Source organism: Rhinopithecus roxellana, chromosome 18 (assembly GCF_007565055.1).
Source record: "Rhinopithecus roxellana isolate Shanxi Qingling chromosome 18, ASM756505v1, whole genome shotgun sequence".
In the NCBI taxonomy this organism is placed as follows: domain Eukaryota; kingdom Metazoa; phylum Chordata; class Mammalia; order Primates; family Cercopithecidae; genus Rhinopithecus; species Rhinopithecus roxellana.
This window is the reverse complement of record NC_044566.1, coordinates 94,246,347-94,269,518: the sequence shown is the minus strand read 5'-3', so window position 1 is coordinate 94,269,518 and position 23,172 is coordinate 94,246,347. Positions and strand designations below refer to the sequence as shown.

Below are 23,172 nucleotides of genomic sequence, written 5' to 3'. Positions count from 1 at the left end.
TGTTGGCTTCCCTAAACCCTCTCTGAACTTTTAAAAACAGTCCCTTTCTTAGACTTTCTTCAATCTCCCAACTATGCTACCTGCATCCTTCCAGGACCTTGGTACTGCATTCATTAACAAGGGAGGGATCTCAAAACTACATGGGCCATGGGGAATTTTGACACCACAGGAAACTCTGAATTCTTCAATCCACACAGGCTCAGTCTTGCGAAACAAAATTGTAAATAGGAATTGGAGGTTTCTCTTTATTAATCAAAAGCAGCTGGAAACGAGTCTGCTCTTTGGATCAGAGTCAAGGAAGGTGGAATTGGTGCCAGTAAAAACTCATTTGAGGCCTGCTGCTAAGAGAATTGAGTATTTTTAGGTAGTGTCCCTTAAAAAATCACTTTAGGAGAACATCTTAGGCATTTAATTATATCTAATAATGTAAATTAAAAGGGCAATGCTTTTTATTAAACTGTGTTATACACTTATTTCCCATCAGATTTTCCCCCAAAGTCCTTCATCTCTGGCAGAGATTTTCATCTCTCTTTTTCTTGCAACATCCTGGCAGCCAATGTGAAAATGTGCCTGGTAATTTCAGATGTCTTGTCTTTTAGAACACGTTAGTCTTTCCGCTCCCCGTTAGTTTCAATCTGGATGTGCAAGGCTCGCTCAGGACTTTACAACCCTGCTGTGTCACATCCTAATCACCACAGATTGTCATGTACTATGGACCTTGTTAAAGATTTACTAAGTTTATGCTTCAAGGACAAGGTGATGAATCCATCTTCTGAAAATAGCTGATAAAGGGATCCTTGTCACAGGTTTAGTTATTACTTAGGGGGGCGCCATTCACTATTTCCCCAAGGCTGTCTGCACTTGATATCACAGGCTAATTCATTAGGCTCTAACATAATAACTATCTCAGCCTATTACTCAATCAGATGAACAAATGCAAGCTTCCTTTTATCAGCTCTGCAGGATAGGTCACTAAAAATGGTCTACTTTCCAATCTTTAACTGTTCCTGGCATCGTTGCTTTCCTTATCTAAGTCTGAACAAAATGGTACACTCCAGAGGTCTGACTTGGCAGAGGCGCCAGGGTGGTTTCTGCAAGGAGACAATGCAGTCATGCCTCTTCTCAGAGAAAAACTCAGTTGAAATTCACCTGAAGTGAGGAGTTCAAAGCCAGGAGTATGTGGGCCTTGATCCTTCGGTGGCAGGTTTCATATTTGAGAGTCAAAAGTAAAACAAACAAAAAAGACCATCCACCCAGGCCTTTCAAGGTGGAGAAACAGCAGAACTGTTAATACCACGTAATAACCAATCTCTTTCTTTTTTTGTAGGATACCTAGAAAACTTTATTTGAGGTGTAAATTATCTTCATATTTAAACATGAAGTATACTTAATACGTTATCCTTTTAATTCATGCTTAGTTTTTAATTTTGAGGGCTATTTGAGACTAGACAATTTACAACAGTGGTTCTTAAACTTTTTGAGCTCAAGACCCCTTCGTAGATTTTAAGATTTATTGAGGACCCCAAAGTTTATGTGAATGGTCTCTCTCAATATTTACAATACTAGATATGAAAACTGAAACAAAATTAAGATTTACTTATTAATTTAATGAAAACAATAAACCTATTCCATGTTTTAAAAATAGCATTTTTAAATAAAAAAAGGATTTTTTTCCAAAAACAAAGAGTGACGAGTAGTACTATTTTCCATTTTTACAACTCTCTTTACTGTTTGATTTTGTAGGATAAGCCCGAATGTGCATCCATTCTGTACCCAGCCTCTTTGATAGGTCGTTTGGGTCATTGCATACAAAGAAAACCCAGCCTCAGAGACATTCAGTAGCAAGAGTACCGGCCTCAAAGACTCCCTGAAAGGTTCCAGGACCATGCTTAGAGAACCACTGAATTATGGCCTAGCTCATGTCATGAGGATGTGCGTTCAAGGGCCCACCTCCCTGGCATGAGAATGGTTAAAAGCCCCAGTATCAACCATATGCCACACCACTGTGGCCCTGGAAGTTAAGATGAAGCAGGTGCAGCAGAGGCAGAAGAGACTGACTCCTTTCTTGGCTTGCTCCTCCACTCCATGGGAGAAACTGGACAACTTCATTTTCCTTAAAACATGGGCAGGATTGACAAGCTTTCCCTCAGCTGTTTCATTCTGCCCTGGGCTGAAGGGAGGCAGGTGCACACAAAGAACCCTTCAGGCAGATAGGCATGGAAAAGGAAACAGAGTGAATGCCAGCGGAAAACTGGCATTTATTCAAACATCTAGTTTTATTTCAAAACTCTCCAGTTACAGATAAGTGGTTGCAAGGTTAATCTGTTTTAGCAAGAAACTGGAATTTGCAGAAATTGCTATGGTGATCTAATGTCAAACTTGCTGTTCTCTGTGGGGGGTGGGACAGGGTGGTCCTGTCTCCTAAGGGCCCATAGGACCTGGGCCACAGCATACCAGCAAAGCAGGGACCAAGGCCCTAGACGGGGGTTGCCATGACCAGAACCCAAGTCTGGCCTCTCATGCCTTTGAGATTGGCCCTGGGGAGATGACTGGTGCTGGAGACATTAATTGAAAAGTCAGATTAAAACCAAGAAAACTCATGAGCCAGAGAAATTAACTGCTATAAAGAATGAGAAACTTTATGACCAATATATTGGAACTTTTACTGGATGCGTTCAAGTGCTGAGCCTCACTTCACTACAATCTAACCCCTCACAACCTCTTTCCAAAGAAAAGGAGGCACTCCTAGAAGAGGAGAACAGCAGAAGCTTTTGCTGCTCTGCATCAGTTTTCTGGAGAATCATCTCAGTTAGAACTACGTGTATAAGCAGCCGCTACAGGGAAGAAAAAGCCCTGGTCTGATGCACTAGCAATGCAAACAGCAGGCTCCCAGATACCCAAGTGCCTGAAAGCCCACGTGAGTCCAAGCACGCACCTCGTTGAAATGGACATCCTGCATCCCCACGTCTTCCATCATGGAGGCCTCCTCGTCGATGTTTGGGGTAATGACCCTGAAGGCGGTGCATCCTTGTCTAAACATGCCTAGGAAGAGAGGGAGCAGGGAGAGTCAGAGTTCGGAACCTGAACATGGGTGAACCCTGAGGGTTTTTCCCGCCCTGTGTGTTTCTGTGTCGAACGAAATAACAGATTTTGAAATCTCTTAGGCACCAGGCCAGCATTCACGGGAGCACCTGTGTGCTTTTCTTCCCTATACTGAACCCTCACCTCTTTCACTTTCTTCTCCTTATCCCTTTTTAATTTTTTATCTACCTTGATTAAAATGTATGCAATCTCTAAATATTAAACTGTAAATAAACTGAGGAATAGGTATTAAATTAACAGTAAAATAACAATATGTGAAAATTTGACTTGGTAGGATGACTTGTGCTGAGATAAGAAAAATGAAGGCAAAGCCAACACAAGAGAGATGTATGATTCAAAAAGAACTGTTTCCTTCAAGTTGCCACCTCACCCACTCTGCCTGGGGAAGAACACATTTCTCAGATGAGAGATTCCCCACACAACCCAGGTGTAGCTCCGTGGCCATAATGGTGAGCAGACAGGCTGCCTTAGCTGGTTCCCACCCCAACAGCCCTGGGGTGGGTGGCTGGCTGCATCAACAGAGCGCATGGATGCCTGGGCACTCTGATTCTCCAGCGGGAAAGAGGGTCAGCTTAGAGGCAGGATCAATGTCTGGGATAAGGATGTTTCTCAAGCAATGACCACCCATTCGGGACCTTTCCTCATCTCACAGTCACTGGAAAACAGCTTTAAGTCAGTTGGACCACGTCAGCTATGCAAAATGATCAAGTGAAGAAGGGCATGAGATGTTCCCCTACTCTATTTTGAGATAACTGTTCACAATAAAATAAAATGGAAGTAAAAACTTGAATTGAGACTTCAGCATTTAGGGAGAAAGAGGAACACAGGGCATTTTGAAATCAAGTCTTGAAAACGTAGATCCTAAAGTCAGAGATTTTTTTGCTGTACATGATCCCAGGTTTCCACACTATTCATGGATTACCTAGCATCTGCCACTATGCCCGTTTAGTTTTTATTTGTTATATGGAAACAAGAGTCCCCCATGAAAAGTGTTAATCTAGGGGCTAGAGGATACATTAACATACAAACTAGAAAATTAAAAACCAACCACCCCTGCTTTAGGCTACGGAGTACATTTCACCACTAACTCGGCGCCAATGGAGTAACCAAAGTGGTGGCCAAGGTGCTTTCCTCTTGTGCCCACAGGAATAGATCACCAGCCAACCAGAGAGCCACAGAGTCGGAGGGAAGGAGAGTGAAGTCTGTCCATGCAAAGTTGAAAGGGCAAATCCCCCACCATGGGAGGGCAGGTGACCAGGCAGGGGGTCCCCGGGGGCTGGGCTGATCCTCAGGCTCACCTCCCCGGCTCCTCCTCAGGCAGGCGCTATGGCTGTGGGGGAGAAGGGGCGGCTCCCACTGGACTGCTTCTAAACATGAGGAAATGCATCACCTGATAAAAGGTCTCGACAGGAAATAGTACTGGTATTAAATGAACATGGAGCCCTTTCCAAATTTTTCTGTTTGGGGCTCTCTCTGCTGTTTCATTCCGAATAGCCAGCTGCACCAGAAATATAGTTTGTGGCCTCGGCATCTTTGGTTTCACACTATTTCTCACTTCGTACGTCTATTCCTCGTTCGCCCAGATCTGGTGCTGCTGTTTGTCCCATGTAACTCACGCAGACTACCAGCTTTTCTAAGAACCACAGTATTCCAAAAATAAATGTCACCATTTGGGGCTGTGCTGATTTTGAAGTGGAAATGTGCACCTGCTGTTTAACCACAGGGAACCTGTGAAAGACTTCACAGCCTGCTCGTCTGGGAACAAAGGCAGAGTGCACAAATGCAGCATCACTCCTTGCCCCCTCTCCTTCCTCTGGGAGACAAGGTTTCCACCAGAAAGGCTGCCTTCTCAGACAATAAAGCCAGCTGGGCTGCGTTGCAGAAATGCTGTCTGATAATCTCCCGTTACAACTTTTTGATTGCCTAATCGTTCCAGTGGGAACTATCTTAAGGGAAAAATATCTTCTTAGCTCTAGATTTGGCCAGATGCAAAACTCATTAACTAGTTTTTGCAGAGTGAAGCTGTCAGAGGAGGTTACATGACAACATGTCATCTACTTTTCTGTCTAGTCCTGGAATTTCTGCTGTGCCCACCAATTCAAGCAAACATCACGCCAGGGGATAAAACAATGAATACACTTCACAAACACACAAATTCCCACCTTCCAATCTTCCTGAATGGCTCTCACTTGTCTGCTGCTTTGTATGGTTTTATACTAATTAATTTCACAAAACATAGGAATAATTCCTTACCTTTCCGGGTGAGATATTCTGCCACCAGGGCTGTTACATGGACATAGCACATTGCTGCCTATAATAGAAGACACATGCCTCAGCATCATCATTCATAACAGCATGTCATAATGCTCCCACGCAGATAGAAATCTAATCAATGTATGAACGTATACATTAGATCTCAGTGCACCAGCTAGTGTTTCTAATAGCTGACATCTTACCCTTTGAAAAGAGTGGAACCACTCACATAAGCTGAAAATTTGAAATTAATTGGGAGTTGAGATAAATGGCGGTAAATTTACTAAAACTTGTTTCTATATAGAATTATTATATTTGTAAAGTAAAAGATAAAAGCAGCATTTTTCTCTTACTATACCTAGTATTTCTGCATCATTTCTCTCAAAGAGAAAAGAGGATGCTTTGAAGAAAGCATGTGCTCCTCCCTAGATTCTGAGACCATGGCTCAAATTTCGGGTGCTAATATATTTTTCGCTTGACTTAAAAATTAAGAGCAAGTTATAATTTTTTCCAAACGTAAAATTCTAAATAAAAATCATAATTTAACCTTAAATCGGTAACATTATACACATCTTAAATTGAAAGAAAAAAGAAATTCTTTTCGCCAAATTGCCATGGTGTTATAAAGATCAAAGACAGCCGTTGGAAGCGAACTCGCTGCAAGGTTCTAATGCGTGTGGTTCTGTGCCTGTCAGCGGGGTGAGCGCCACTGCGTGGTGCCCTCATCTAGACCCTCACCCCTAGCTAGCCAACAGACACCGGCGGAGGCTGCTCCACGTGCATGTGTGTCAACGAATGTCAGCAGTGTGGCATGCACTCTGATGTGTGCAAAGAGAAGTCTGTCGGAGAGTGGAGTTATGCACTGTCCAGTCCTCAGAGGCAGAGTTCATGCCTCCCACACGTGTCCCTCTTGCAGTGCACAGCAGGGTCACATGCACTGAACAGGCAGGAAAGTACATGACGGGTTACTGAGCACATACACAAAACCAGACACAGCAAGGGCAATAAGAAATCGTATAAATTAGCTGCTTTCGTCCCCTATTCACTGGGTATACTGGGTTGGGTGGTGTCCCCCCAAAATTTATGGCCTCCCTGAGACCTCACAATGTGATATTATTTGGAAACAGGCTCTGTGTGGGTGTAATTAGTTAAGATGAGGTCATACTGGTGTGTGGTGGGCCCTAAATTCAACATTACTGGTGTCACAGAAGAGGAGAGGAGATGCAGGGACACAGACACATGGGGGAGGATGCCATGAGACCATGGAGGCAGCGACTGGAGGGATGTGGCTACAAGCCGAGGAACATCAAGACTGCTGGTCACACAAAGAGCTCAGGGACAGGCATGGAACAGGTTCTCCCTGAGGACATTCGGAGATGCAACCCTGCTGCCACCGCAATCTTGGACTTCTGCCTCCAGAACTGTGAGAGGATACATTTCTGTGTGAAGCCACTCAGTCTGGGTACTTTGTTACGGCAGCCATGTAAAACTAATTCACAGAGGAACAGCTGAACTCAGTGAGTTCTTCCTTTCTTTTTTTTTTTTTTTTTCTTGAGACCTGGGCCACATAGGTCATTAAAGAATCTTAAATTCTTGAAACGATAGAAAAATAACTTCTCTTAGTTATTCCTTTTTACTATGGCCAATGTGTGGTTTACATTAAATTTATAGTCAAACAAAACTGTCATGTTAATGTATGCTTTTTAGCATATTGAACTCCTTGAAAAATAAATATGTAAATATAGTTAAAATTTTCAGACTTAGAGTATGTTTATTAATTCAAACAGTTATAAAAGTTTAAAAGTCAAAACTTGCTTGCTATAGTAATACCGTCGATCATACCTAAACATCTCAGGCACAGACACTGAATGAGTTCTCCTGGGAGCACAGACCGCCTTACAGCCAATTGTTTTCTCCAATTCCCCATTTTACAGATGATGTCATTGAGCAACAGAAGGGTTAAAAAACTGGCTCAATGTCACAGAGTTAGTTAATATTGGATCTTGGATTCAAAGTCCAATATTACTTGTACTGGAGCCCACACACCCAACTCCCAGCCATGCAGTCTACATATCGAAACACATCAGCTCTGCATAGAAGGGAATGCTGGAATACCTACTGCATCCACAAAAGGAAATGGACTACCTCACGCAGGAGAAAGCAACACCTGTCATTACCTTGAATAACAGGAGGAATTCATTTTACCATAAAATAGCTGAATTTTAGAACTACAGGAGTTTTGATGTGTATTTTAATTAGCAGGAAACTGTATGAATAGGTTTAAGAGCTTAAACAATGCTCTTCAGTGGCAAAAATAACCTCTTACAATTTGTTTTAAATTATTAAAATGCTCAACTAACTATGAAGTCACCCTGAGTCTCATACTGTTTAAAGTTTTGCATATTTTTAATTGGTTTTTGATTCATGGGATAATTTTTCTCAAAACTGGCTTATTTTAGTGAATGGGGCCTCACTGTTTTTTTATCAAAAACCCGATCAAGCGGCTGGCAGGGCTACCTCTGAGAGATCGCCGTTTTTGACGTGGATCCTGGCCATGCTGTCGAGCCACGTCTTCCTGAGCTCAGGCGTGCTGGCATACGATTTGGCCAGGCTGTACTGGAGGTCCACCAGCATCTCTGGGTCATTCTCGTGTTCCTTCATCTGGGCGGTGGCCATTAGCACTGTGCGTATCCTTTTGGTCAAGTCCTTCACATCGGAGGAGAAGCTGGTGTGCTAAAACAAGGGTGGAAGAAGAAAGGACACGTGGCTTCCTCTGTTTTCTGCCTGTCCATATGCACCTCAGGTGCTGAGGCAGAGTCTTGGGGTGAAACTAACATGGGCCAGGCTACCCACCTTGATGAGCCGGTCACTGTTGGCACAGTTGTTGATGATGGACAGGGACTGCTGGAATCTGGTTCCTCCAATGCCAACAACGTCTGCTATCAGCTGGCTGACGGATATGATGACCTTAGGGACACACAAACATGAGCAAATCAATTTACCTTCAAATGACTGCCCAGGCTGGGCTTCTGTGTTCAGTCAGGATGTGCCTGAGGACAGGGGAAAGTGGGGGTTGGGGGTGCTTTAAGCAGGGGTCGCTCCAGTGTGGGAAACAATGTCTGAGGTACTTTCTTCCCCTTTAAGAGTAATTCCAGAAAGTGATTCTGCTAGCCTTAAAAAACATTGTTTGCAAAGCAAAATGCTGATCAGGAGAGCAAAGGGAGGAGAATGAGATAAGCCCATCCACTTATCTATTACCTTCTCCAACCAAGAGGGAGACATGATTTCTTTCTCAGTTTTCAGTTTGAACTTATATGTATTAAATATGCAATGGGTAGACTGTCCTTTGCAATACTTTATCAGAACATGGATATATTAACTATGCCATGGGGGGCTCTGTCTTTTTTTGGCTCTATGAATAGCACTGCCTTTACCCAATTGTTTGAGCTAAAGCATGGAGGCCATCTTTATTTATCCTTTTCCTTCACCACACACAGGTATAATCAGTCACCAAATGTTGTCAACTCAATCTCCTCTTCCTTCTGACCTCACCATCCCTGGTCTAGGAGAGCATCCTCTCTGACCTAGCTTTGACAATGGTCTCCCTAGCTGAGGTCTACACTAGCCTTGACCCATCATCAACACTGGAGTCCAGAAGATCTGTCCAAATATGCCACGATTTGAATATGCAACCATGGGTCCTCCTCAACTCCTTCTCACCCATATTCTAAACTCTGCAGTAAGGAACGTCTCTAGTTCCCCAGACGACTGCTTCCCCATGGTTCACTGTGGCCTGGAACACGCTCACCGCTCTTCAACCATGAGCCCTATGCATCCTTCACATCCTCCAGGTGCCCCTCCTGATCCACTCAAGTTCCTCTACAACAGCAGTGGTCACACTTGTACTCTAAGAGTTCCAGGGCTTGTCTGTGACCTCCATGAGACTACACTCCATGAGGGCTGGGAGAGGGTTGTTTTGTTCATGGTTGTATCCATGAATGCTATGTGGACCATAAATATTGTTTCCAAAAAAAGGGTTAAATGCAGAGATGGAAGAGGGATACCTACCATGTGTTTGGAGAAAAAGAGAGTTTACAAAAATAGAGAAGTTTGGTCATTATCTTGGCTGGCTCTCAGAGCACAGAATTTAGGATGCTTTAACTCTGGTGAGACAGCAGATGTGTCAGTAGATAGAGGACAGAAAAGAACCACTTCGGTTGGGCTTTTTGTTTCTTACCTAAAATGTTTACTATTAAGCATCCTCACATAGTTTCTAATACCTATGTGAGTATTAGATAAGACAGAGCCCCCCTGTGGCATAGTTAATATATCCATGTTCTGATAAAGTATTGCAAAGGACAGTCTACCCACTGCATATTTCATACAAGTTCAAACTAAAATGCAATGGAATTTTAATCAGTCCAATATTGACTCAATATTTAAATGTCAATTTACCAACAGAAATGCATCTCGGGCCCAGATCTTATAGTAATGGAGTGTGAAATAAACCAAGCCAGCAAATGTGGCTTCCCAGTTTTCCAGATCTTGCAGTATCTTTATGACAAGGGAAATTGGTCAATGTGATACTCCAAGTTTTCCTGATACAGCAGGACTGCACAGAGTAAATCTGTATTGGAAAGCTAAACCACACGCACTTGCAAATGTGTCCGGACAAAGGACTTCTTTCCAGTGTAATCGAAGTTGTTCCTCATCAGGAAGTAGAGCAGCTGGGAGGCCTCGGTCCTGATGGAGCTCAGCTTGGAGTTGCAGCACTTGAGAATCTCGTAACACAGAGCCGCACACATGTCGGCTCTGCCTTCATAGAATGTTGAGGGAAACTAGACAGGATGAGAGGAAGCAGATAAACCACAGACAGGTCAGTGCTTGGTAATGTGCCCTTCAATTCCGGGGGAAGGAGGAAAACTTCTAACCATCACCCATGAAGCAACTTACCTTATAAATTAAGGACCTTAAGGCAGTGAAGACATTTTTTAAAGCCGTTTCAGACTGATGTTTTTGAAGAAAACACAGGTAGACATCAAAAACTTTTTTCATGAGAGGATTATGTCCATGGTCAGTCAGGAGCTGGTTCTGAAAACAGACATTGACGGCTTTGTTAGACATACTAGTCACCTCTAGTAGGTTTCACGCAATTTCAGCCTCGAGACTTACATTTTCTAAGTATTAAGACAACTCACACTTCTTTAAACAAACTCTGCCTTGAATCCTCTAGGAAAGTACAGAATTCTTTTGTAGAACGAACTATCAATATATTTATGTTTTGGGGATAAGCCTCCCAGCAAACTGTAATACAGTTGAAAGGAACACTTGCTTAGTACTGACTGGGCTTCTACTTATTAATATGTACTCATTTTTACTGTCTACCAGCAGCTGATACAGAGGTGTCATTTGTGACATCTTAATTCCAACAGGGAAGTGCTATCACACGTATGTGTTAAATACAGATGGGAAAAAATACTCAAGTAAGGTACATGAAACAGGGCTTCCAAAAGGGAAAGGTGATCTCCCCCGGCCTCTAAGGCACTCTGCTAAGTTATGAATAACCAGAGAGTTTGGGAAGGTGGAAAATGTGCAGGCTTTGGTCAGGTACCACTCATCATGGGTGTGAATTTGCCACGTAAACTGAGTCTCAGCATCCTCATCTGTAAAACGATGACCCTAAAACTGACCTTGAACAGTGACTGTGAAGACATGAGATCGAGTGGAGAAACCATCTGATGCGTACTTTGGTCTAGCTCAGTAGGCGGTATCTAGCAGGGTTTTAACATTTGTGGATTTTACTTATCAAAGAAAACAAGAAGACTATAATCTGCTTCTAGTCACTCAAGATTTCCTCATGTCAGTAGAAAATTCACACAAATTAAACACTTTGGAAGCCTGGTTGGCTACAACTCCCATCAACTGCAGAATATACACAGCAGCTAGAGGTGTGGCCCAGCAAGCAGCCAGGATGAGCTTCGTGTCTAAATGTGCACGACACTGAAGAGCACCGCTTTCCAACATGGACAAGCTGTCTGAACAAAGCTCTGTCGGGGAACGATACGTGTGTGCATTCTGCATAAGTAGGCAGATTTGACATTTATAAAAAAAAGAAAATGTCAAGAGGCCAGTATCTCAAACCAATCTTACAATTCGGCCAAATGAACAGGGGTAACTTACGTCCATATAATTTTGCTACATAGGAAATTATGCTTGCAGTCATAGTTTCAGAGCAACATCTACCTTGTCTTGTTGGAGGGAAATTTTTCCTCAAGGAGTAAGTTTTGGTTTTTTTTAGGTCCAGTGAATTGTGGATATATCACAGCTGGCAGAACACCTGGAATTCACAGTGCTCTTTCTAGCATGAAATACTAAGGTACCGTATTGAACTCCATCATGTGAAAGGCGAGCAATTTAATGAGCAGAAAGTAGAACTATTTAAATGAATATGATCTAATTCTCAACCATGAGCAGCTGTTCACCAAAAAAAAAAAAAAAAAAAAAAAAAAAAAAAAGTGATTTCCAGTGTTTGGGGAACTGCTTACAAGTTTTATCTATGAATGCCATTTTCTCAGGAGCCATAGTTTGAAAGCCTTGCTTTTCTCCAATGTATTTACATTCCTAATTATGACTGGATTAAGTTTTGGGTGAATCTGGAGGTGACCTTTCACTTTCTTAGCACTCTTTGCTATCCAGGAGATATGGTTTCTACAAAAATTCCCAAGCTTCCCAGTTCTGCTGTCTGAACTGGCCCATTTTTCTAATGTTTCTCTATTTTTCCCATGTTTCTCTATTTGAGTTCAATTTCTCCTCCTTTCCCTCTCTACGGTCATGGCCTTTACTTCTCATTTTCAGGATTTAGTCCTCTTCAGCTCTCATCTCAAAACTTGTTTGCAAGAATGGAGTTAAAGCTCATTTACATTATGTATCCCATAACCTGTTGTAAACCTCATATACAATAAAATTTATTTTAAAAAAGACTTAAATAACTTCCATTTAAATGGATAAAGGACTTTTTGTCCCAGACAAAAGGGACAGTTTCCTAGCTACTTGCCTTTATTTTCCAGTCACTTTTCTTCCCTCTTTTTCTGTGTCTCCCTGCTGCTTTCTCATCAAATAGAAGGTAACATACACTAAATACAAACACATTTTTGAACATTCAGAAAGGCCCACAGGGGGCAAAAAGAGCAAAACAAAAATCACCCTTAACTGTTCCACTCAGAAATATCCACAGATAACAAGGCTGGGCATCTTATTTCTATCTTTTTATCCCTATAGACTCTTGCTGAAGATGGGAAATTTTCACTTAGGAAATTAAATGACGCATTAGAATAATATAAAGGCATGGCTTATTTCTAGCAATAAAGTGGAGACTGCTTCTCCAGGAATTCTCTGTCCTGGATTCAGGTTTGACCATTGTAACATGGTCTCTTATGGAGCTTAATCCAGGAGATGGGCCTTTCAGCAAATGAATGCTCAGTATCAGTAATTTCTAAAAGATCCAGGAACACAGAGGAAAACAAACCTCGGGTGTCAAAATGAGGTGACTGGAACAAAGTTAATTTAAGACAGCAAACTCTTCCCAGTCAGACAGCATTTATCATTATGTACACAATTATTTTAAAATAACATTAAAAAAATCAGTTTGGAGAAGAGCCATTTCTGTTACAGATGCTTGCCAATCACTAAGATGACCTAACCCCCATGTGTCTGCAGACCAGGCTCATGGTTGAGCAAAGCAGATCACAAGCTGCCTTGCAAGCCTCCGGCTGCCCATGTGCTCCTCCCTGTCTTGGTTCCTATTGCCCCTGATTATGTGTTAGTTCTCATTGTGCAGTTCAGATCAAGAAGAGGTACTAAATGGAACTGCTAAAAATACATTTCCATATTAAATCTGTGAACACATTAAAAATATCATAAACTACTTGAAGGCTAGCATTGGTTTGGGATTGTGTTAATAACAGACATTAGAAAAACCATATTTTTCTGCATATGACAATCTGTTTACAAAACAAACCCTTTTATGTACTAAGTGAGATAACATGTGTGAATGTGTCCAGATTTGTATATATCTGATATCTGCTAAGTGTTTGGTAATTTTTTTCTTCTGTCTGCATAAGAGATCATCCAAATACCTTGATCTTTACTCAACTCCATCTTTCTCTCTCTCACACACACACACAAGCACACTCACACACATCTGACTTAGTGGAGAACAAGACCTTTGGACAGGCCAGTTGTGTAGTGATCTTGGGCAAATTTCCTAATTTCTCCCAGCCACAATTTCCTCATCCATAAAATGTCGGATAATTCGATCTATCAGGCAGAGCTGTTATGAAGATTAATGCCTGAGGCACAGAAGGCACTCAGTACATAGCAGGAAGCTAATGTAATAATAATAACCAGAATTCTGGGCTTAAATCTTTCAAACATTTTATCTTACTAGGAAATTGAGTTCTGGATTGTCTTTGGCAATCTATTAGATGTAGCCAATTAAGAGAGTCAGTAACCACAGAGTTATACCTGCTAAAGATGACTTTCTTGAATTATGCCAGCTCACTCACTGTTCTATCTCTTCTGATATGGTCCAACTGATACCTCAACTGGGTAAATATTTGCAAAGAAAGATCCCAGTGACTGCGGTGCCAATGAGACTCTCGTATCTGTGAGTCTAAGCCAGGGAAGACTGTCTTACCACACGGCCCAACATCCAGTAATGCCACAGAGCGCACCATACATTCGCCTACCTTCCAGTGGGGGTGCTGAGCTTTAAACAGGAAACATTTTTTGTATGCAGGCATATAAACCTGGACACAGATCACCTTAGCTCTAGAAGCTCAATCTTCCTTGGGTGTCCCAGGGATCAGGCCCTTTGCCATAGGACCAGTGAGGAGCAAACACAGGTAAAAGTGCTTACTGTTAAGCTGGAGTTCACGTCTGAGCCCCTACTACCTTCCCATTCCCAGAATGGAGGCCAGATATTTAGAAATCTAGGAATAGTGACAAATACTCTTCTTTATCACTCTTTTTTTTTTTTTTTTTTTTTTTTTTTGAGATGGAGTCTTGCTCTGTCACAAGGCTGGAGTGCAGTGGCGTGATCTTGGCTCACTGCAACCTCTGCCTCCTGGGTTCAAGTGATTCCCTTGACTTAGCCTCCTGTAGCTGGGACTACAGGCACACACCACCACGCCCGGCTACTTTTTTTGCATTTTAGTAGAGACGGGGTTTCACCATGTTGGCCAGAATGGTCTTGATCTCCTGACCTCATGATCCGCCCGCCTTGGCTTCCCAAAGTGCTAGGATTACAAGCGTGAGCCACTTCACCAGGCTCCTCTTCTTTACTCTTAAGTGAGAAACTTGAAGGGGGCTGAATTAGAACTGCAGGCTGTTGGGTAAGGAAACTGTCACTGTTCTCATAGGTGCACTCAGACTGCGCTTGTGCCCCGTGTGCCTGGAGCTCATCCCATGCTGCTCTGCAGCTCCAGAATTTCCTGCTTATTTACCTGGTGGGGCACAGGCAGAGAGGGGAAGGTGTTGCCACTGCTGTTCTGAACTTAATGATTCATGTTTGAGACTGATACAGGTATGCATAGCCAGACATTTACTTTTAAAACCTTCCTAGCCTATTTACTAAGAATTTTTAACTAAAAATACCCACAAGAAAAGAGAGGTTCCAAAGCCTCTTTCATGTTTCTAGTAGAGCCACTGTGATGTTCAGGTGTCATGCCCAGAGTTTCTGATTCAGTGGGTCTGGGCAGTGACCCAAGGATTTCCATTTCTAACACGCTCCCAGGGCTGCAGCGGCCGCTGGCCTGGACACCACACTCTGAGAGCCCCCGGAATAGAGGCTCCAGGTAACGCGGCACTCCTACCCCTGAGCTCACTTCATTCAAGCTCATTTCCCCGTCTCTCAACTGGGCTCCTAGGCATGAGCTTCATGGGGACAAGAGTGGGATGGCGGCTGAAGAGAGTAAAGATATATAATAATAAAGTGACATAATGTCAGGAAAACTATCATTATTCTTCCTAATAAAGGAATATGCTTTATGAGTAGTGAAGACAAGTAAAGCAGATAATGACTTTGGTTCTATTTCCCAAATACCCTTGCAAATAAGCAAACTGTTCCAATATTTATGGCATATAAACACTCATTCAATCTCTCCTTTCTATGCTAGAAATGGAAGAATCATTTAGCAAGAATGAGAAGTATTTGGTTCCTAAAAACAGGAGTGGCTGAAAAGTCCATCTTCACCTACTTGAATATTACTTGCTAAAACTTAAAAACAATTAAAAAAAAAAAAGTTTCGTTTTCCATCTCCGAAATGTTTTTTTCATTTAACGTAGTAACTGATAAAAAACTGAAAAGATGAATGTGTTTGTATTTATTGCTCCTTTCTACATAAAAATCTAATTTAAATGCTATAACATTTGGATATATTTAAAGATATTCAAGGCAGAAATGCCTGATTAGGTGCCTATATTCATAATCCTCAAGGTTCGAGCCAAAAGTTAACTGCCTCCAGAGATCATGTTTCCATCATGCCCAAGCACGCAGCACACACTGACCAGTTAAATTTTATTTCAGGGCATTCAAGTCATTCACTGTGGAATGATTTCATTAAAGGAATTTAAAGATTAGTGGTTTCCTTACAGGGACAAAAACAATTGCGGAAGTACAAATGCAACATAGTCAGTTTACACTGGTTGAGCTTACCAAGCAGAATGAATGTGGAAGGTAAAACTCGACCACGAACAGCTGATTGATACAAACCTTAAACGCCAATGTAAATAGAGAGAGCGTGTCCAGAGCTGTCAGGCAAACCTCAGTAGCAATGTTGGCCTCAAGTAATGACTGGTGCAGAACATCTGCGTCCGAGTGGCCGTAGCCTGCATGAATTACAACACAAGATTACTGCCCAGTGGTTCAGAAGGCAAGGCTGGCAGGATGGGGTAGGCACAGTCAACTTTTGATTATTTACCAGAAGGCCCACTTTGGAAGCTTGTCTCCGTGTTTGCCTTTTTTTTTTTTGGGAGGGGGGTGTGGAGGTGGGGAGAGGGAAGGAAGGGAGAAAGTAGTAATAAAGTTTCAATTCAATTATAACTTTTTTCCCACTCTGAAAGGGCAATAACTGCAGCAAACATTTATTATGCACTTGCTGTGTACCAGCCATGATTCTAGGAACTTTACACATATTCTCTCATTTAATCCCTCAACAGCCCTATGCAGTATGAACATTGTTGAACCCTTGGTAGACATAAGGAAATAAAGGCATAGCAAGACTAAACTTGTCTAAAGTCATACAGGTAGTAAACAGTGGAGACAGGACTTGGACCAAGACAGGTGTCGATCGATTCTGCTATCTAGCAGGAGTGCTGGCGGAGGCTAAGATTTCCAAAGTTTCCCATGTAGACAGAGGCAGTAGCACAACACAGGTTAAGAAAACGAGCCTGAGATCAGGCTGCTGGTCACTGAGCCCCACTCTGCCACTCACCAGCTGTGTGGCCTTGGCAAGTTATTTGGCGTCTTTATAACCTCAGTTGCCTCATCTGTAGAATGGGGATAATACAGTATCTGCCTCAAAGGGTTGTGGTGAGGATTAAATTTGCTAATATTTGTGAAGTTCTTGGAACAGTGCCTGGCACACAGTGAGTGCTATGGAGGTGTTAAGTCAATAACATCAGGATCTATTATCAGCAAGGCTCGTGAATGATAATCAAGAGTTGACTGTGCTGTGCATAGTATTCTACTCGCTTTAAGAAAAAGCATAAAAGCCAACATGTCTGAAAGAAATGTTTAGAAAAAGAAAAGGACTTGAAGAATCTGTCATTTAAATTTAGCTTAGTCACACATAATTTAAATACAAACAGAAATCTTCCATATGTGGGAAAATCAATTTAGTAGTGATATAAATGCAATTTGACATACAAGTTGAGATATTAAATTATGAAATGGTATGCATATGCACTAGCAGAAATACATACAGGGATGCAAAGATGTTACAGTATTGATCTAGATTACAAAGAAGGATGGCAATATAATAAAACACCATGTAATGTCTTTCTCCAAGGAGCAAAAATAAAGCAACGCTTATTACTTAAGTAATTTTCCTAATACTCCAGAGAGGAGGACATTTTGTACACAGATCAAGAAAATGAAGTACAGAAAACCTAGGGAATGTTCTTGAGACCAGTAATGGGGAAAAAAAAAAAAAAAAAAAAAAAAAAACCCAGAATCTACACTCCAAATTCCTCATCCAGGTCACTGTATCATAGTACATATTATTGGGAGAAAATCAAGTAACTAGCATGACATCATTCTGACTTAAACGTCAGAATTATAGAGGGGTTTTTAAAAGGCTACAAAAGAGCTTTAAAAGCTACAGAAGTGCTTTTTAAAATATGATAGAAATGCTGTTCTGTGCTTTTATCCAATGCTGCTTTACTTTGACAAAGGTGGTGCTGAGACCCTGTTTGCGGATCACATCACTTCCACTCTGCAGCACGGCCAACATCTCTCCAGATTTAGTGAGGATCTGTAATACGTCTGGCACCGTGCTAGTTCTATTTCATTTTTTGCTTTTGGGGTACGAAATCTCCTAGAGAAAAGAAAGGTGGGTATGTTGGGGTACTAATATCACTTGAACTGCTATGATGGTAAGCCAAGGCATGACTTTATTCAGCGAGGTTTGTTTGGTAAGATACAGAGACAATGAAAGAGGAAAACAGGTTGATGATTACTGTTAAAGTGATCACATACTGTCGTAAGAGAGCACACACAAAAAATACAGCACCTGTTATCAGACCAACCAAAATGATCACACAGGTCCAAGGGATCCTTTCCTGAGGGCTACCATTTGCCCTGAATGAGTTTTCGTCTGGGTTCAATTTTAACAAGGAACTGGCTTTATTTTAATTTCTTTCTCTGCAAAGAACTGTCCTTTTCTCGGTCTAGATCACCAACAGGTGAAATGCATCTAGGTGATCATTACCAATTGAGATGGCCTGAAGAACTCCCATAGAATTTAACTACTCCTGGCTGAAAGCCTGAAACAATTAAAAATTAGAATTTGGCCATGTGCTGTTTTAAAACATATCATCAATAGACTACGCTAATTAAGTTATTATGTAATTATGTATGCACATATGGAAACATGGTACTGGGAAGTGTTATTACACCATCTACTCTCCTTTGGAGTCAGATTCATGCAGAAATTGGTATGCTTGCCTGAGTCATACAGGAATCTAAAAGAAATGGCCCTTTTAGCCACATTTTGTTATGCTTTGCTTTTCCTTCAACTGTTTCATCTAAAAAATCAGCAGGATTCCTGAGCTAGTGCTATTTTTTTAAATCCCTAAAAATAATTGGCAGCATAGAGAGGCTGAACCGGTCACAGAGACTGAGACTGTCTCAAGGCCTGGAACAGAGCTGCACAGGAGGAAGACTTGAATCAACAATCACCATGGTATAGACCAACACAGGAAGATAAAGCTGAGCTAGTAAATTCAAGAAGAGGCAGAGAAATTTCTTAAACTAAGGGTTGGCAACGTTTTGAAAGCTGATTAAGCAGCTTTTGACCTGGGCAAGTAAGAAGTACGGTGTGAAGCACACTGATTTCCACTAGGAGGCGGTGGTGCCTGGGGCACTGCGCTGATTCCCTCCAGCCTGGCTCTTCAGGGACAGAGCTGCAGGATTTCTGCATGGACATGCTATCTCTGACACACATGCCCCGGGCTGCTTTACAGTCCTTCGGATTCGCTGCTCAAATTTATACAATTTTGATTCTATTGTCATTCTGACGAGACGTATTCTGAAGTCCCCAAATCTTTCACTCAGGGGCCACGGATGAAACGTGTCTACGCTGAATTAACCTAACCCTGTTTTACGAACTCACATTACCTGCATGGCTCAAATGAAGAATGCTGACACATCGGTGAACTCCCTCCCTCCCCACCACCATGACATCAGAGGTAATGTGGTGGGCAGGACAGAAGCATGAGGCCACACGCCTTTCCTGAATACCAGAGGACGTTTGGGATAGAAGAGCAGGTCAGAGACATACTCCTACAGGGGGCACTTCCATTTGATAGCCGCCTTCACTCTTTATGCAACCAAAATTCTTGTTTGTATTTTGACTTTTTCCCCCTCTAGCCCATAACGTGAATCCAGAAACATAGTAAGTTTTATGAGAAAATATAAATACCAAATAACAAGGAATTTTCTTGCTGAAAGAACTCTCAAATGTAGAAGACCTAGTTTCCTAGATATATATTAACTTATGGTGTATGGTTTTATTGAGTTCACACATTTTTGCAAAATATCAAACTGATCAACATCTACACAATCTATTATTCATTTCCATCCAATTTTTATTGCTAAAAAGGTTTTCCTTACAGACTGGCAAAGAGTAGAGAATAAATAGTAATACCCCAAGGCAAAATTTATGTCATTTGATGTCTGCCCTTTGATCCACAAAGAAAACAAATAAGCTCAGAATGCCTTGTGGAGACACAGGCTCTAATCTAAGAGTTTATACTTCAGGAGGTGGGTGTCATACCATCAGCTTTCTCTTCCCTGTGGCTTTCTTAAACCTAATGTTGAGTTGTATCCGAAAATGGGACCTCATAGGAAGTAAAGGCCCCAAGTGAAAATACTTGGTTTAAACACACCACACATCCTAAAGTCCTCTGTAAGGATATTACAAATGACTGACTTTAAACGTACACTGTATCAGACCTGCTCAACTCTGAGACTCCATCAACTGCAAGAAACACCAATCAATGACAGACTACCACATCCAATGTAATCTGTAAGATCTACCCAACTTCAGAAATACTAGAAAATGTGCAAAAATGTGCCTCAGAATCAAGGAAACATATCTCAGAATCAAGGAAATAAGTGTTTTGTTTGAAACAATTTTTTTTTTTTTTTTTTTTTGAGATGAAGTCTCGCTTTGTCACCTAGGCTGGAGTGCAGTGGTGTGATCTTGGCTCACTGCAACCTCCACCTCCTGGGTTCAGGCGATTCTCCTGCCTCAGCCTCCTGAGTAGCTGGGATTACAGGCGTGTACCACCACCACACCCAGATGTTTTTGTATTATTATTATTATTATTTTAGTACAGACGGGATTTCACCATGTTATCCAGGCTGGTTTCAAACTCCTGACTTCAAGTGATCTGCCTGTCTCGGCCTCCCAAAGTGCTGAGATTACAGGCATGAGCCACTGTGCCTGGCCACAAACATTTATTTACTATTTTGAGTATATGTTTAAAGCATCTAAGCACATTTTACCCAATTTTAAAAATATATTATCCATGCTTTAAAACTTTTGGAAAATATTTTAACTCAGAGATGTCTACATTCTCTGTATTTTTCATATTAATTCAATATGATGTACAGTAAAGGAATTTAATGATCGCCTACATTCATTTTCTTGCTTGTGCCTCATAGACAAAAAAGACATTTCAGAGTTAAATGGGGCCCGACAAGCCATGCCATCCAAGTCCTCATGGCATGCTTAAGTGACCTGGACAATACCCCAGCTGGGCCTCCTCCAGTGTGTTTGCACACCTCCAGCTGCAGGTGTCCACATGAACTTCACAGGCAGCTCAGCACATGCCACTCAAGGCCAGTTCAGTTAAAAAATACTTTCTGATTCTGATCTGAAATATTATCTGCAACCTGACCCAGTAATCTTTAATTGCCTTTTAGATCAAATTATAAGAAATCCAGATTTTCTTTACATGCTGCTACCTCTTGGCTGGTGTTCCCTGCATTACACCAGTGGGAAATATGAATTATGCAAATGAACTTGATGTATTCTTAGAACACGTGACATCAAAGTAAACATAGTGTTATTTTACATATATTTTGCAAATGTACCACTTATTTGCAAACACATTTCACTAAGTTTTCAACTCATAATGTGGTTTATAGACATGCACATATATACACATATACATGTTCACATACCTACAGTATACCCTCCCTTCTCTTTGTGATTTTGTGCTATCACTCTCAATTTTTCATTTGACACAAATCTCTTCCACTGATACACAATGAGCACAAATTACACTAAATATGTCAATGCCTAAGTGTTCTAAAGTTTATTTTCCATACACCTGAGTGATGGTCCAAACAACAAATCTGTCTTTTAAGGGTGTTTTTCAAATAGCTAAGACTGCTTGGCCATCATGGGATTCGGGCATGGGGATTTGCTATCCTATTTCCTATCAAAATTAAAGAGTAAAGACAGGCTCTTGCTGGAGTTCCATGTGAAGTGCCTGTGGTGCCTTCTTCCATGGCCTGTTACCAGTGGTGATGGGGACAGACCTACAAAGGATTCCGTTTCCCATGGGCCTCTGCTGCTCCCTGCTGGTCAAGCTGAGTTCTGACACAGCCTTTCCTACTCTACAGAAAGAGAGGAAATGAACAATGCAGATGTACAGGGACTCTTCCTATTTTTATTCTCTTCCGAAATAAATTAATTTTGGATTCCTGGGGATCCCTGGCAACTTTCTCACATATTGGATCTATGTCATATTGGTTGGCCCAACAGAAGGTATTGTATTTGTTGTTAAATGGGATTTTTTTTAAAAAAGACATATATGGTCATAAACTTCCCAAAAAATACCCAGGTAGAGATGTAAACAAACATGTACATATATATAACACACACACACATACATGTTCATGTACATACAGTATGCACTCCCTTCTCTGTGTTTTTTTGTCTGAGTTGACTATTTGGAGCTCAAAGAGCTAGCGGAGGGAAAAGCTGAAGCAACTCAAACACATAATGAGAACTGGAGATATAAAAGAAGGCTGAGTTCTAGGAGATGCAACAACTTCGGAGATAACAGAAACAATTCGGGATGAACAGAAATTGTAGGAACACAGGCGTGGACTAGAAGAATCAGCTACACGCTATTTACTGGCAAAGCAGGAGAAATGTGACTGAGGACAGTGTGCCACTGAAAACTGATGAAAGAGGAGGGAGACAGGAGGACAGGGCTGTTGGTAGCAGGAAGACAGAATGGAAAAAAAACCATGTTAACAAGATGGCTTTTGGCAGCAGCAGCAGCAGCACCAGGCCAGCTGTCTCTCTCCTCCAATTCAAGTTACCACCACAAAACCCATTTGCAGTGGGAAGAGCTGCTACATATTTGCATGGATTAAGGTTATTTATTCACATGTGGACGATTCATTTAATTTTTGTTTTCTGTGTTTCCTAAATGACTATTTTTGGAGGTGGAGCACTGGTGTACTTACGATTTTTTTAAAAGTGCTTCTAAGTTTAGCATTTATTTCAACCAATAGTGAGTTAGCCTCTGTGTTACAGAAATTATCTGAGCAAAGGAGGTCCAACAGATCCTGTTTATCAGTGGGGATTGAATTTCTGCTGCTAAATGGCAAAGAAAAACTAAAAATAACAACATTCTTGGTTTTGTTTCAACTCCTTTTCTGTAGAGCTAGTCAAAGCCCGAACAGAAAAGATGTTGAAAAATCAAGTACTGTAGCCTTAAAGGTATCACTCAATTTGCATTCTACAGCTAAGTGTAGAACTCAGAACTAGCATTTTATGGCTACCAACTCAGCGTGTGGCAGACTGACATTATCTAAATTAAGCCTGGGATTTTAGCAATAGAGACTATCTTCATAACAGTTTTGATTTTTTTTTTTTTAAGACAGGATCTTGTTCTGTCACCTAGGTTGGAGTGCAGTGGCATAGTCTTGGCTCACTACAGCCTCAGCCCCCCAGGTTCAAGCGATTCTCATGTCTCAGCCTCCCCAGTAGCTGGGATTACGTGTGTGTGTCA

The 23,172-nt window shown here is 41.5% G+C and overlaps 1 protein-coding gene and 1 long non-coding RNA gene across 17 annotated transcripts in view; one reads left to right on the top strand and one right to left on the bottom strand.

Moving 5' to 3' along the window:
* Positions 1 to 23,172, bottom strand: part of DOCK9 (dedicator of cytokinesis 9) — a 306,369-nt gene that overhangs the window by 30,943 nt on the left and 252,254 nt on the right. For 8 of the 16 annotated variants that reach the window (XM_030922003.1, XM_030922008.1, XM_030922001.1 and 5 more), the window contains 8 exons: positions 16,127 to 16,242; positions 10,309 to 10,446; positions 10,011 to 10,193; positions 8,209 to 8,322; positions 7,873 to 8,088; positions 5,356 to 5,413; positions 4,401 to 4,469; positions 2,936 to 3,042 (listed from right to left, as the gene is read on the bottom strand). In XM_030922003.1, the coding sequence (XP_030777863.1) occupies positions 2,936 to 3,042; positions 4,401 to 4,469; positions 5,356 to 5,413; positions 7,873 to 8,088; positions 8,209 to 8,322; positions 10,011 to 10,193; positions 10,309 to 10,446; positions 16,127 to 16,242 (1,001 nt within the window). The remainder of the gene's footprint in view (positions 1 to 2,935; positions 3,043 to 4,400; positions 4,470 to 5,355; positions 5,414 to 7,872; positions 8,089 to 8,208; positions 8,323 to 10,010; positions 10,194 to 10,308; positions 10,447 to 16,126; positions 16,243 to 23,172) is intronic. The other 8 variants (XM_030922011.1, XM_030922004.1, XM_030922009.1 and 5 more) reach the window with 1 other exon arrangement.
* On the top strand, positions 10,479 to 13,279 carry LOC104666451. Its single transcript, XR_748555.1, has 3 exons — positions 10,479 to 10,803; positions 11,654 to 11,731; positions 13,027 to 13,279. It is a non-coding gene; the product is annotated as an uncharacterized LOC104666451 (long non-coding RNA).